Source organism: Anoplopoma fimbria, chromosome 19 (assembly GCF_027596085.1).
Source record: "Anoplopoma fimbria isolate UVic2021 breed Golden Eagle Sablefish chromosome 19, Afim_UVic_2022, whole genome shotgun sequence".
NCBI classification, from domain to species: Eukaryota; Metazoa; Chordata; class Actinopteri; order Perciformes; family Anoplopomatidae; genus Anoplopoma; species Anoplopoma fimbria.
In genome coordinates, this window is record NC_072467.1 from 18,813,755 (window position 1) to 18,827,335 (window position 13,581).

The window sequence follows — 13,581 nt, forward strand, 5'->3', positions numbered from 1 at the left end:
TGCACCTGCGTGGATTAAAATCTCTCGCGAGCCGGAAACAACGCCACCACATAATAGTCTCTCTGAAGAGGAAGCAGACTTTTTTGGTAAAATGAGCTTTAAAATTGTGAAAGCATAACTGCAGGTGTTGATAAGACCTTGTTCTTTACAAAGCTCTACACCCGTGAGCTTATTTATTTTATTTCAGTCCTTTTCAGTTGGATTTGCCACTGTCGATCCCGAGGACTTTAAGCTTCTGAATTTGCCAACAAGTTTGGGTCAACCTTGATCATTGGCCAGCTGTCCCTGAACCACTGGCATGCTGGTAGGTACTCTACCACTCATCCAGAAGGGGTTTATGTAAACAACACTTTGATCCCCCTCTAATGACGTCAACCACACATACCCCCCCCACCCCCCGTCAGAATAAATGAGCCTTAGTTTGCAAACTGTGAGTCTGTGGGTAGTTTGTGCCAAAAGGCAGTGTTTGTTGTCAGTAAAGCTCACATGCTGCGGGGGCAGGGGAGAGTTCAAAGTTAGAACAGTAGTCACCTGACACACAGGTGTTTCTATTTGTTTCTATTTGAACGCAAATAGGAGGTAAAAAAGGCAAGACGTAATGCAGGTTTTACTTTGCCTTCGAAGCGTTGACCTTTATTACAGTAAAAAAGACAAGACAAAGAACATTTGGAGCATTTTTTTAAAAACATGTAAATATGGAAAAATTATCCAAAACCACTTTTTGTATTGTTCTGCACTGATAACTTGCTTCTCATGTAAAAACTTATTTGTTCTTTGACTATCCTCAATGAAATTTAAAATCCTGTGACAAAAAATATGCTGCCACTGTTTGGAATGCTGCATGTATAGTGTGTATGTAAGGTATAGTACTATCATGATATAAATGTATATAAAAGTCACATTTAAAGAGTTTTGTAAAAGTAGAACATTATATGCAGTGCATCACTGTCATCCCCGAGAAATTTACAGATTAGCAAATTTTTTGTGATTAAATGGTTTTCACATTTAAAAAAGGCACAGCACTTTCAGGTATCCAGTACATTTCCATCACAGCTGACATGCCAGTGTTGCATGGTTTATGACTCAAACGGATCACAGATGGCCAGGTGTGTTTTAGACACAGACAGGGCTGGGTACAGAGGGTCAGCAAACCTGTGCTTGTAGGAATGCATTAAAGCTAGACTGCCCCCTGGTGTCATATTAAAGAATGATAAAATGCCCTCCTCAAAGTCGAGGAACACTCCTACCCTCTGCAGCCCGTCCACATCCACAGGAACCGCCACCTTGTTATGCAGCGCTTCCACCTTCTTTTTGTCACACGCCAGGCACCAGGAATACGAGTTGAAGCCCAGACGAGAGTTGTCCTTTTGGCCTTTCCTCTCTATCTGACCCTCACACAGCCCCACCTTCCAACGGCCCTCATCCACAGAGACATTCACCTCCCAGTACCAGCACCCCCCTTCCAGAGAACGGGAGGCGAGGACCTGTGGGAAGGAGCTGAATCGAGCCTCGTGGTCTGTGTAGGGCTGCAGGGCTTCGCTGTAGGTCACCCTCCTGTTGTTATCAGACAGCTGCAGCTTGGGATGGGCAGTATCTGCATCCAAGACGGGGGCCATACCATCTGTACACAGGGAGGGAAATGAAAGAAGAATTTAGATGAGGAGATTAAGACTAATTGATAAACCACATTTAGTCCATTGGTTTAATAAGCTCTGATTCATCACTGAGTGGCAAGTAAATTGGTGATGGTACAAAAAAAAACCCAAACACTTCGTCTCACATTTCAGTCTGTAGAGGTCTCTGTAATTGCCCGGCACAGTGATGACCATGTCCAGGCGTTTCTCAGTCCAACTCCGGAGACATTTCAGCCGGGCCCGATCCACTTCCTCTGGAGCCTTGAACTGGTCCACAGAGATCCCCACTTTACTACTCCTGGTGAAGAAAAGCAGAATGAGTGGAGAGCATAAAGATTTAAGACCTTAATGACCTATAGGAGGCATATGAACAGTAAAAAATATAAACAAACAAAGCTACCGTTAGCATTTTAGCAAACCTAGCGAGATTGGTTAAAGCTTCTGTGAAAGAAGACCCACATTAACACATCATACATCTACCAAACATACTGTAGTTGTTATTCTTAATATGCCTGTCAACATAAAATTTCCATTTATATATTTTGACTTGTTTATAATATAAATGTAACAGAAAATATAGCTTGTTGATAAAATTGTTATCAACTTATTCTCATACTTGTATTCAAGTAGTTTCATACAGAGTTGACACCATTAAAGGGCTGGTTAAACAAAATAATAAAAAAATAAAATAACATTTTTCCTCTTGTGATATTTTCTTTTTTTTGGCCCATGTTTTAAGATATCCATCTCTGAAAATACTCTTGTCCATGAATAACCATTTAAATGTACTCTTTGTAGGTACACTGCGTTTTATTTTTTCCAAATGTAATTATTGGTTCTTCAATGCTGTCAGCACCAACAACCGAATTCAATTCAATTCAAACAAATACTGAGACTGGAGGCAGTGACCGATCTCAAACCTTGACACTTTCTTCTGCATGGCTAAAGGTAAGTGAGGGAATATGTTTCTTTGTAATTAGGTTGAACCAACTCTTTAGGAAATTAATTAAACATTATAATGCAGTCTACTGAAGCTATGCTTTGTTGGTAGAACACTTAGCTATTGACATGTTCAACAAATAAATTCTTTACATGCAACCAGGTAAAAGTTGAGAGGAAATCACTTACAGTTGGGCAACCTTGCTGTATTCCTGTTATGTCAGAAAGCAGAAAAAGACCATTCCTTGTGTTAGTGTTCATAAATCATTAAAAACCAAAAGTAAGTAGAACTTATATTTTACTAATATTTTTCTCTAACATCCAACGCACCATAATGAAGACCTGGTCCTGAATGCGTTTGTCTCCCTTGGCATCAGCCAACGCCTCCAGTGTGTGCAGGCCCTGCTGGATGGATTGCAGGGAGCTCCGGAGTTGGCCGAGGTTCTCCCCTAGTCCCCCCAGAACCCTGTTCTCCTCCTTGGTCACACACTGCAGAGTCGATTGCTCCTCCTGCTCCAGGGCCTCTCTGATGGCTCTGTACTGCTGCTGCACTCCTGCTCGAGCCTCGCTTAAAACCACCTGGACAGACACAATGTGAATCAACGTCATGTAAGACAATACTCTCAATTCCTAAAAGGCTCTTCTCATTGCAGTAAGAGGATTCTGACTTTAATTCAGATTAAATATGTTTTTTAAAGCAATATGAGCATCAAACAAACTTTAAGTAGTAAAACATTCAAACATCGCTAATGTGTTTTATGAATCTGATTAAAGAAATCTTGAAGGTGTAACTACATGTGTCCTCAACTCATAATACAATTCAGGAGGAACTATGGAGATCACCATGTATAAACTTATAAATAAAGATGAATCTTTTGCAGAAGACAAGTCTACCAAGTCAAATTTGCTTCATTTACAATAATCAAACAAAACAATAATCTCAATACAATGCTACATTATGTATACTTAAATTTAACCCCTTAAAAACATGTGGAGTAGTCTGAGCATGTGTAAGAAACAATACATAACTTTGGGCTCAGAAAAAATATACATTATCTTGTAATTCTAAGCACCCTAAATACATGCATGATTCACTGAGAACGATAGGGCAAAATCTCTTACATTGAAGGTCTCTTTCTTCTCTGTGAGTTCAGTCACCCTGTTCTTCACGTCCTGTTCAGCCTCCTGCAGTTGCTTGATTTCGTCTTTAAGGTTCCCCTGAGAAAAATAAAAATCACTTATTTATGCTATGTCTACATCCATCTCAACTTTGACCACAATTACTACGTATTTACAGTATATGTGGTGCTGTAGGGTCACCACTTACCCTGAGCTCTCTCTCTGCCTCCCTGATGCTGATGCAGATGTGGTCGCGGTGCGCGCCAATGACAGTACACACCGTGCACACGCACACTCCACACTGCCGACAGTAGATGCGGTTTATCTCCTGGTGCTCCTGACACCTCCAGGGAGAAAAATCCTCCATGGGAGGAACCAAGGTATGGTTCTGGAAGACGGGAGAGTCCAGGTGGGGACGCAGGTGCTCTGTGCACATGGAAGCGCCGCACACCAGACAGGTCTTGACAGCGGGCTGATACCTAGTTTTAGGGCAGTAATGGCAGTTCACGGGGCTGGCATTTTTGTGCTCCGACCCCGGGAAGATGCCGACACGACTTGGAAATCGTGGGGCATCGGCAGGATGTTTGGTGGATATCAGGGGAGACTTGCTGCCATGGTTCACAGGCGACTTACCTGGAGATGAAACTCCAGGAAAGGAATCAGAGTTGGCGGATGTGGCTGTTTTCATAGGCGATGCATGAATTCCTGTCACTGCGTCTTTCTTTGGAGTTGCAGGAGCAGGTGCGTCGCATATATCTACTTCATTGGAGGTGTCAGAGTCATCCATTGAGATGATATCCTCTGATATATGCTGTTTCTGCTGGATGGAGGTGCCTGCTGGAACATCACTTGAAGGCACTGCCTTGCTGTCAGAGTTGTCACTGGAGGACGTGCCATCACCGCGCTGAGACTTTGTGGATTCTGGTTGCCCTACTTTCTTGGGTGTCTCCACACTCGTAGACTGACGGGGTTTATCTGAGAAGGAGGTGGTAGGAGTCTCGGTATCATTGGATCGCTCACGTGGAGATGGCCCAGTCGATCGCTTTGTGTCAGGCGGCTCTGATACAGGCGTGCTGGCTTTTCTCTTCCCGAGAAGAAGTCGGCTGGGGAGCGAGGGCCTCCGCAATAGGGAGTCGGATGTATTTTGTTCAACATTCCCCGATGTGCCTTTAAAATAGAATACAAGCAAAACTGGTTTGAGGGAGGGTTGACTTAGCACCTTTAGAGCAATACTTCACAAAAACACCTGCAAGTTGCCTTCTGCACAACTGTCTTTGACTTCTACAGCCAACTGAGGTCACCGAGTCATAACTGACTGACATGTAACTGGTAGTAAAAATATATATATTTTTATATGTACAGTACCAGTCAGAAGTTTGGACACACCTTCTCATTCAACTACTTTGAAGAATCTAAAATATAAAACATATTCTGGTTTGTTGAGCATTTGTTTGTTTACCACATAATTCCATATGTGTTCCTTCATAGTTTGGATGTCTTCAATATTAATCTACAATGTAAAAGAATAAAAATAAAAATAAAGAAAAACCATTTAATGAGAAGGTGTGTCCAAACGTTTGACTGGTACTGTATGTATATAAATAAATACAAATATATATTTATTTATATATATATAAATATATTTATATATATAAATATTAAAAAAATAAATATATATATATATATATATACACAGTACCAGTCAAAATTTTGGACACACCTTCTCATTCAACTATTTTGAAGAATCTAAAATATAAAACATATTCTGGTTTGTTGAGCATTTGTTTGTTTACCACATAATTCCATATGTGTCCCTTCATAGTTTGGATGTCTTCAATATTAATCTACAATGTAGAAATAAAAATAAAGAAAAACCACTGAATGAGAAGATGTGTCCAGACTTTTGACTGGTACTGTATGTATATAAATAAATACAAATATATATTTATTTATATATAAATATATATACAAATATATATTTATTTATATATATAAATATATATATATACATAAATAAATACATATACATAAATAAATATATATAATATATATATAAATAAATAAATATATATATAAATATATATATAAAAATAAAGAAAAACCACTGAATGAGGAGGTGTGTCCAGACTTTTGACTGGTACTGTAGGTGTCTAATAATCTGGATTTACTGTGGTTGGTTCACGTCATGGCTGATACCTAACGCACCTGGAAACAGCATTAACGCATCCTTACACTTGTTATTTTAACTTAAAATGACTGTCAGTGCATTTGTGATTTAAAACCAGTCACTAGTTAAGCTGTAAAATATATAATGTAAAAAAACAGCTCATATAAAATAGTTATGAACACATGAACCATTGCCTTAAATCAACGTGACGTCAGCTCAGTTAGCCGAGCCTCTACCACCTCCACGTGTGTCAATTCAAATTCAAATAACCGTTATCACCAACCGCCCGGTCACGAACCCAACGGTGAGTCAACTGTGACGTTACCTGCCGTGGTGCGCGGCCGTTTGCCATCAAACGGCAGCGTCTGGTACACCGTGGTACACCTCCACTCCGGGCAGTGGTACGGGCCGTTCGGGGAGACGCTCCACAGGTCCCCGAGACACCGCTGGCAGAAGCGGTGGTTACATTTGAGAGTGACGGGCTCCCGGGTCAGCTCGTTGCACAGCGGACACCTGGCCGGGGTGTCCAGAGACGCTCCCATTTTGTTTTCGGCTGATGTTTAGTTTCTGGTTCCGCGTTGTGGAGCGGCGGGGGGCGGGGCTACGTGTTTGAATCCCGCTCAGTTCCGCCGCACCCGGAAGTGCGTCTCTTAAAGGTACAGTGATGGATAAAGAGAACGACTGCAGTCTATGGACTTATTATGGAAGACAAAAAGATCCTGTAAGTCATTATAATGAGAAACTTATATTTATAATAATGACTTACTAACTCATAATTATGAGATACTATCATATATAATAAGTCATAATTATGAGATACTACCATATGATCTTATATGTCATAATAATGAGATACTATTATATATAATAAGTCATAATTATGAGATACTACCATATGATCTCATAAGTCATAATAATGAGATACTACCATATGATCTTATATGTCATAATTATGAGATACTATCATATGATCTTATATGTCATAATTATGAGATACTATATGATCTCATAAGTCATAATAATGAGCTACTACCATATGATCTCATAAGTCATAATAATGAGCTACTACCATATGATCTCATAAATCATAATAATGAGATACTACCATATGATCTTATATGTCATAATTATGAGATACTACCATATGATCTCATAAATCATAATAATGAGATACTATCATATGATCTCATGAGTCATAATTAGGAGATACTATCATGATCTCATAAGTCATAATAATGAGATACTATCATATGATCTCATAAGTCATAATTATGAGATACTATCATATATAATAAGTCATAATTATGAGATGCTATCATATGATCTCATAAGTCATAATTATGAGATACTATCATTTGATCTTATGTCATAATTATGAGATACTATCATATGATCTCATAAGTCATAATAATGAGATACTATCATATATAATAAGTCATAATAATGACATACTATCATATGTTCTCATAAGTCATAATTATGACATACTATCATATATAATAAGTCATAATTATGACATACTATCATATGTTCTCATAAGTCATAATTATGACATACTATCATATGATCTCATAAGTCATAATTATGAGGTACTATCATATGATCTCATAAGTCATAATTATGACATACTACTATCATATAATAAGTCATAATAATGACATACTACCATATATAATAAGTCATAATTATGACATACTATCATATATAATAAGTCATAATTATGAGATACTATCATTTGATCTTATGTCATAATTATGAGATACTATCATATGATCTCATAAGTCATAATAATGAGATACTATCATATATAATAAGTCATAATAATGACATACTATCATATGATCTCATAAGTCATAATTATGAGGTACTATCATATGTTCTCATAAGTCATAATTATGACATACTATCATATGATCTCATAAGTCATAATTATGAGGTACTATCATATGATCTCATAAGTCATAATTATGAGGTACTATCATATGTTCTCATAAGTCATAATTATGACATACTATCATATGATCTCATAAATCATAATTATGAGATACTAATTCACAATTATGAGAAAGTTTCTGATTATAATGACTTTTCATCACAGTGGTGGAAATGGGCTGCCATAACTTATAGACAAGGAGTATATAAAAGAAGGAAGGATCATTAAGTCACGGATCCCACATTGATGCCAAGCATCAGTACTCTGCTTAATGTAGGAGCCATAGGCTGTATATAAGGTAGGGGCACAGTATTTGCTTCTTAAATATAGTCAAGTTGAAGTAGCAATAAAATGGAAAGCCACAAATAAAGTACAATACTTGATTATACATAGTCTACTCTGTGAATTGGCATGGAATTACTTTTTTTTACGTAAAAGTACATACAATGATCTGTACAAAACACAGAGGATAAGTTTTGCAATGCAAAACACCTGGTGGTCATTTCAGCTAAAGACCTACTCAGCTAAAGACCTACTCAGGTGTTTTACATGTAATTGTGCCTCGTTGAGGGCCTTCTTTGGCATTTGCTTTGGACTTCTTTACGTAGTTGGTATAGGAAAATGGATGCAGCAAGAGCAAGAGCAAGAGGCAGAGGAAGAGGAAGAGGTTATAATATTAACATATAATAAAGTAAAAGTAGTAAAACCCAGTTTAAAAACACCCGTACCCACTTATAGTCAATCCACAAATCATTTTATAAATAAATAAGACTTACTCTATGTTAATCTTATGGCCTGCGTTAGAGCTGGACAAGTCATGCCTTATCATTCTAACAGGTGAATTGACATTGGTGACCTTAAATCCTAGCATAGCTTTGGTTAACCTGAACAAATAAATAAATAAATAAATGTTACTAAATAAAAAGTACAATGTGTACCTTTTAAAAAGCAGTTGATTAGTACAAAGTCACATAAAGTGGAAATAACTCAAGTAAAGTATTTCAGATTGTTCAGTTACAGTTCAGTACAGAGTAAAAATAGATATTATCACATTTCTGGTACACTCCAGTCACTCACTTTCATCCATCAAAGGTTTTGCTATTTGTTATTGGTCGCCTTTCACTTTCAGTGTTGCGTGAGGACACTTTGATGAACTCTATTGGTGTCTTTTTAAAAAAGTTGTTTTTCACAAAAATTCAAAAGCTCTGAAATTCTCATAATCTCTTTTATGTACCAGAGCTTTGAGTTGTCCCTAAGAAACCCTATTTTACATTTAGTAATTGTGGTTTAAAACATAATTTTAAATGTTAATGTGACAACAAACATTTAGCCAATGAAATCTTAAGTCAAAATGCTGCGAACATTTTATGCACTCCCTCATTCAACTGCCAAGAAATGCATCGAAGTGAAATGTAAGTTATTCCTCATCTCTCCCCCTGGATACCTCAAAGGACTCCCATGACGACAATGAAACACACACAACCTATCAGCCATGAAGCAGTCTCGACAGAACCCTTTTTAGTGCTATGAATCCAAGTATTAAGCTTCTAACAATTATTTTCTTTTCACGATAACAAAGCTTTGTGAGCTGCAAGAAGTGGGTTGTTGTTGCTGTTACGCCCTAAAGCATCAGCTGCAATCAATAATGACCAAATGTGGTATTTTCTTATTTCCCTCATGTTTCTCCCCCCACAACATTCTTGTCTTTATGGTGGTCTAGACTTGTGACTTGGATAAAAAAAGGCTATTGTGTCTTGTGAGGGAGACGTTAATCTTACATAATCTCAAAGAAGTTTTATCTCAAAGAGACTGTGTTTCCTTGTTGCCTGAAAATACAAGGGGAGAGTTTTGTACTATCACCTGACAGATATTTATCTAAATTTTGTGCTCTGACTTTTGAACTTAATCAAGAAAAATAAAGGTTAGCATTAGAAGAAGAAGTACATTTTTATATAACATGTAAGATTGAAAATAATCCATAAACCCAAAGAGCGGACTCTTCTCTTCCTCTCAAAGTCACAGTATTAAGCTTTCAGACTGTGTTGCACATTAAGGGGCCTGTCTTGCATTATAGAGGATAATGTTATGTAATAAAGTCTGTTGCTCTCTTGCACTTCCTTCTTCTTTTTTCCCCCTCTAACATTTTGAGTGAATGTTTGTGTTGTAATGTCAATAAATTAGGCACCATATATTTTACACAATCATACTTAGAATGCTTTAACCAACAAATACCACCATTCAACAAAACGTTACAACTGTTGAGTCTGAGAGTTATTTATTCTTGCCCTTTGAATAATAGTTTGACAAAACCAACACAGAGTAGCCTTTACTGCAACGTTCAACTGTAATGTGGTCCTCATCAGCAGATGAATGAGCTTGCAACAGATTAAGACTGTGAAAAATGGTGGCATAACTTGTGCTAATAATATTGGAGAATAACCAGAGTCCATCTCAGAATGTATGCTTTCTTTAAATAAAACTAAACTCTTAAGTGTAAGCATGTGTGGTCCTGTCAAAATCAATGTTTTTAATCATGCTAAATATACATGTGCCCTGTGCGTTGTGACCATTTGCTCTAAATAATTTATTTTATTTACTGCTATAAACCTGCTAAAGCAGAGGGAGTTATAATTTATGTTCCTTTGCAGCTACCTTCTCTGCAATATTACAACAGACCAATTTACGTTTACATGTTACTTAAAAATCGGCAAATTGCAAGAGATAGATTTTTCAAATTCCATAATGCAATTTGATAGATCAGACATTATACAGCTGTTTTCACAAGCCGTATGGTGTCACCCATAACCAGTAATCTAATCTTCATGTGAACAATCAGCAGAGAGCCCCTTTAACAAAAACAACACAACAACGTTTTACAGTGAAAACCTTTATTAAGTGTTCATATATTCTTAAAGGAATCTTGTTAATTGCTCTAAGTTAACCTCCTCCATATTTGATAATTGTTTTGTATCTATAGAATATCTATTTACACAGGAACATATCCACAGGTGACACTGGGACAGGCTTTGCTAATCCATTACCACTAGAGTTAACTCCATCAGGCACACCCGTCACTATACATAATACTCCATCTCCATCATGTTACCCTGTATGTCCCAACAAAACAAAGCGAGAAAAGGGGGAGTCAAAGAGAGAAAAACAGAAAAGAGAGAGCTGGAGACGAAGACAGAGACGGACATATTTATCTTAACAGCAGGACAGTTGTGTGTCAGGCTGGCATATTGGTTCTTTAGGCCAACTATTGCACACTACACATTCACACCAACACTCACAGATGTGCATGCACTCACACTCACTCATACACACACACACACACACACACACACACACACACACACACACACACACACACACACACACACACACACACACACACACACACACAGACGTACCCTCACACAGCAGCTACGAGTCCTGCAGCACAGAGTCCTAATAGCCTCCATCACAGTGTAGATACAACAGACTATAAAATAGTAGATTTCTTCTCAAACTGAAGCACTGTGCAAAGTTAGCTAGCAGGGCATTAAATGGATTGAGTTAAAATTTCCTAGAACATCTTTAATATTCACTGTACATCCTTTTTAATACAAGTTTTTTTCTCTTTTGGATGATAAATATTCTTATAAAATATCTTAAATATCTTTTTTTCTTCTAGTAAATGAGGAGGAACAAAGGGGTATGTGAGCAGAGAAAGAAACTTAAACTTTGATTTCATTGTCAAACTTTACATATGAAACACAATAGATTTACGTCAACCCAATATTATCTAAAAATGAGCAGTATCTTCTTTTCACAAATAAAACATGACACACATTCTGACAGTGGTACACACGGCTAAGTGTTAACATAGTTTAATACTTTTAATTACAGTTTGTTAATTTTTTTTTGTTTGAATGTACTGTGTGTGTGTGTTGAGTCGTGTTTGTGCATATGAGTGTGTTGGCGTGTGTGGGTGTGTGTGTGTGTGTTGTTTGTGTCTGTGCTCGTATACTGCAGGTGTACAATGTCAACCCTGTGCCTTCTCGGGTAGGTAGTGGGTACTCCATAGATTTCTCAACAGAATAACAGTCTCTGCCCCTGCCATGGTCTATGCAATGTTGTGCAAGGGTTAGGTCTGTAGACACATTGGGATAAAAGTACATTGGGCTCCATCTAAATGCTGGGGATGATTTAGGGACTGCAAGCAAAATGGATGGGCTTTGATGGTTGGCTACACTGGGGGCTTTTGGCAGGACGATATGAAAGGCAGGCTGGCTGTCTCCGTAGTATTTTTCTCCTTCACAGACCTGGATGGCCTCCCTCCTCCAAGCTGATGTTGAGGGTTGACTGGTACTTCATGAAAACCTAAATTCAGGAACCTTAAAGAGTGAGAGAGAAAGAGAGAGAGAGAGACAGAGAGAGAGAGATGTTGTATTTGTAAGTCCTAAAGGCAGAGGTGGAAAGTAACTAAGTACTGCAGTACTTCAGTACAGTTTTTCGGTATTTGTACTTTACTTGAGTATTTTCATTCATGCTGCTTTGAATCTAATAAGGTATTAATATATCTGTTACAAAGATACTTTTTCTGCAGATATAGTACATTTGAGCACATTTTCACATTTTGTATGTTTTTACTTTTACTTTTAAATGCAGCACTTTTACTCGTAATGGAGCACTTTTACATTCTTGTATTAGTGCTTTCACTAAAGTAAAGGATATGATTACTTCCACCGCTGATATTGCCGTACTTGTACTGTACTATTTCCATTACATTTCCATTACACTAAAGAGAGAAGTATTGTACTTTTTACTCCATGAAACAAACTTGAAAGTTATAGACTACTTATAGATTAAGATTCTACATACTAAATTAATTATGAGATAATACACTAGAATATGAAATTGTTCGATTGTTTTAGATTAATATCAACAACAGTCTCAAATAATGAAGATTAGCTCCACCTCAACCAACTACGACATTAAAATGCATCATACTCAGTAATACATCAGCAATAATGATAAAATATGACATTCTGCTGCACAAGAAGTACATTTACTTTTGATACTTGCTGCTGATAATACTGTACTTTTACTTCACTAAGAGGACCTTTATCTGAGTTTTTTGCATTGAGGTATTGCTGCTTTCCCTTAAATAAATTATCTGAGCACTTCCTCTACTGCTGGCTAAAGGAGGCTACAGTAGGCAAAGAGTGAGGAGAAGCGTACATAGTAAAATGTATTTACATTTAATTTACACTGTTACATGGCTATTAAATATTAAAGAGCAATCACACTGTGCGTGAAGGCTTACATAATGCCATGCATAATTTTTTCATTGGCTTTGTCCCTACTTACCTAAAGATTTGGTTAGGCGTTTCCTCCCTCTGCAAAAACAAAAACACAGAGTAAAAAATAAAAACAGGTTCTCAAGGTCATGCTATTATTAGACTCACATGTTCACACATTGCCAAACGCATGCATACCTCACAGTGACTGGTTGTATTGCACATAAACACCAGTAGATGGCATCAGGGATGAGCTGATTGATAAAAGACTATTCGGCTGTAATGAATTATTCATAAATGGTAGATTCTCCAGAGCCGTTATCTAAGGAATGGCACATCAGGACAAAGTGAGGCTGTTTATTGACTGTCAAAGCTACAGATCAAGTTTTCTTTCCTATGACACATGTCTTTACATCTTTCATCTAATTTCTGTCTGTATATATATTTTTACTGTGGATCTCTACTGTTCTTACTGTTTTTTACTGTTTTTATTGCTCATTTGCT

General features: G+C 37.3%; 1 protein-coding gene across 1 annotated transcript; it reads right to left on the reverse strand.

Moving 5' to 3' along the window:
* Nucleotides 1–611: 611 nt before the first annotated feature.
* Nucleotides 612–6,470, reverse strand: si:dkey-29p10.4 (E3 ubiquitin/ISG15 ligase TRIM25). The gene is made up of 7 exons (XM_054620222.1): nt 6,185–6,470; nt 3,901–4,859; nt 3,696–3,791; nt 2,904–3,152; nt 2,763–2,785; nt 1,781–1,932; nt 612–1,621 (listed from the first exon to the last, which is right to left on the reverse strand). Exons 1-7 carry the CDS (start codon nt 6,399–6,401, stop codon nt 1,077–1,079), a joined length of 2,241 nt encoding a protein of 746 aa, XP_054476197.1. The 5' UTR covers nt 6,402–6,470; the 3' UTR covers nt 612–1,076.
* Between the last annotated feature and the right edge of the window lie 7,111 nt (nt 6,471–13,581).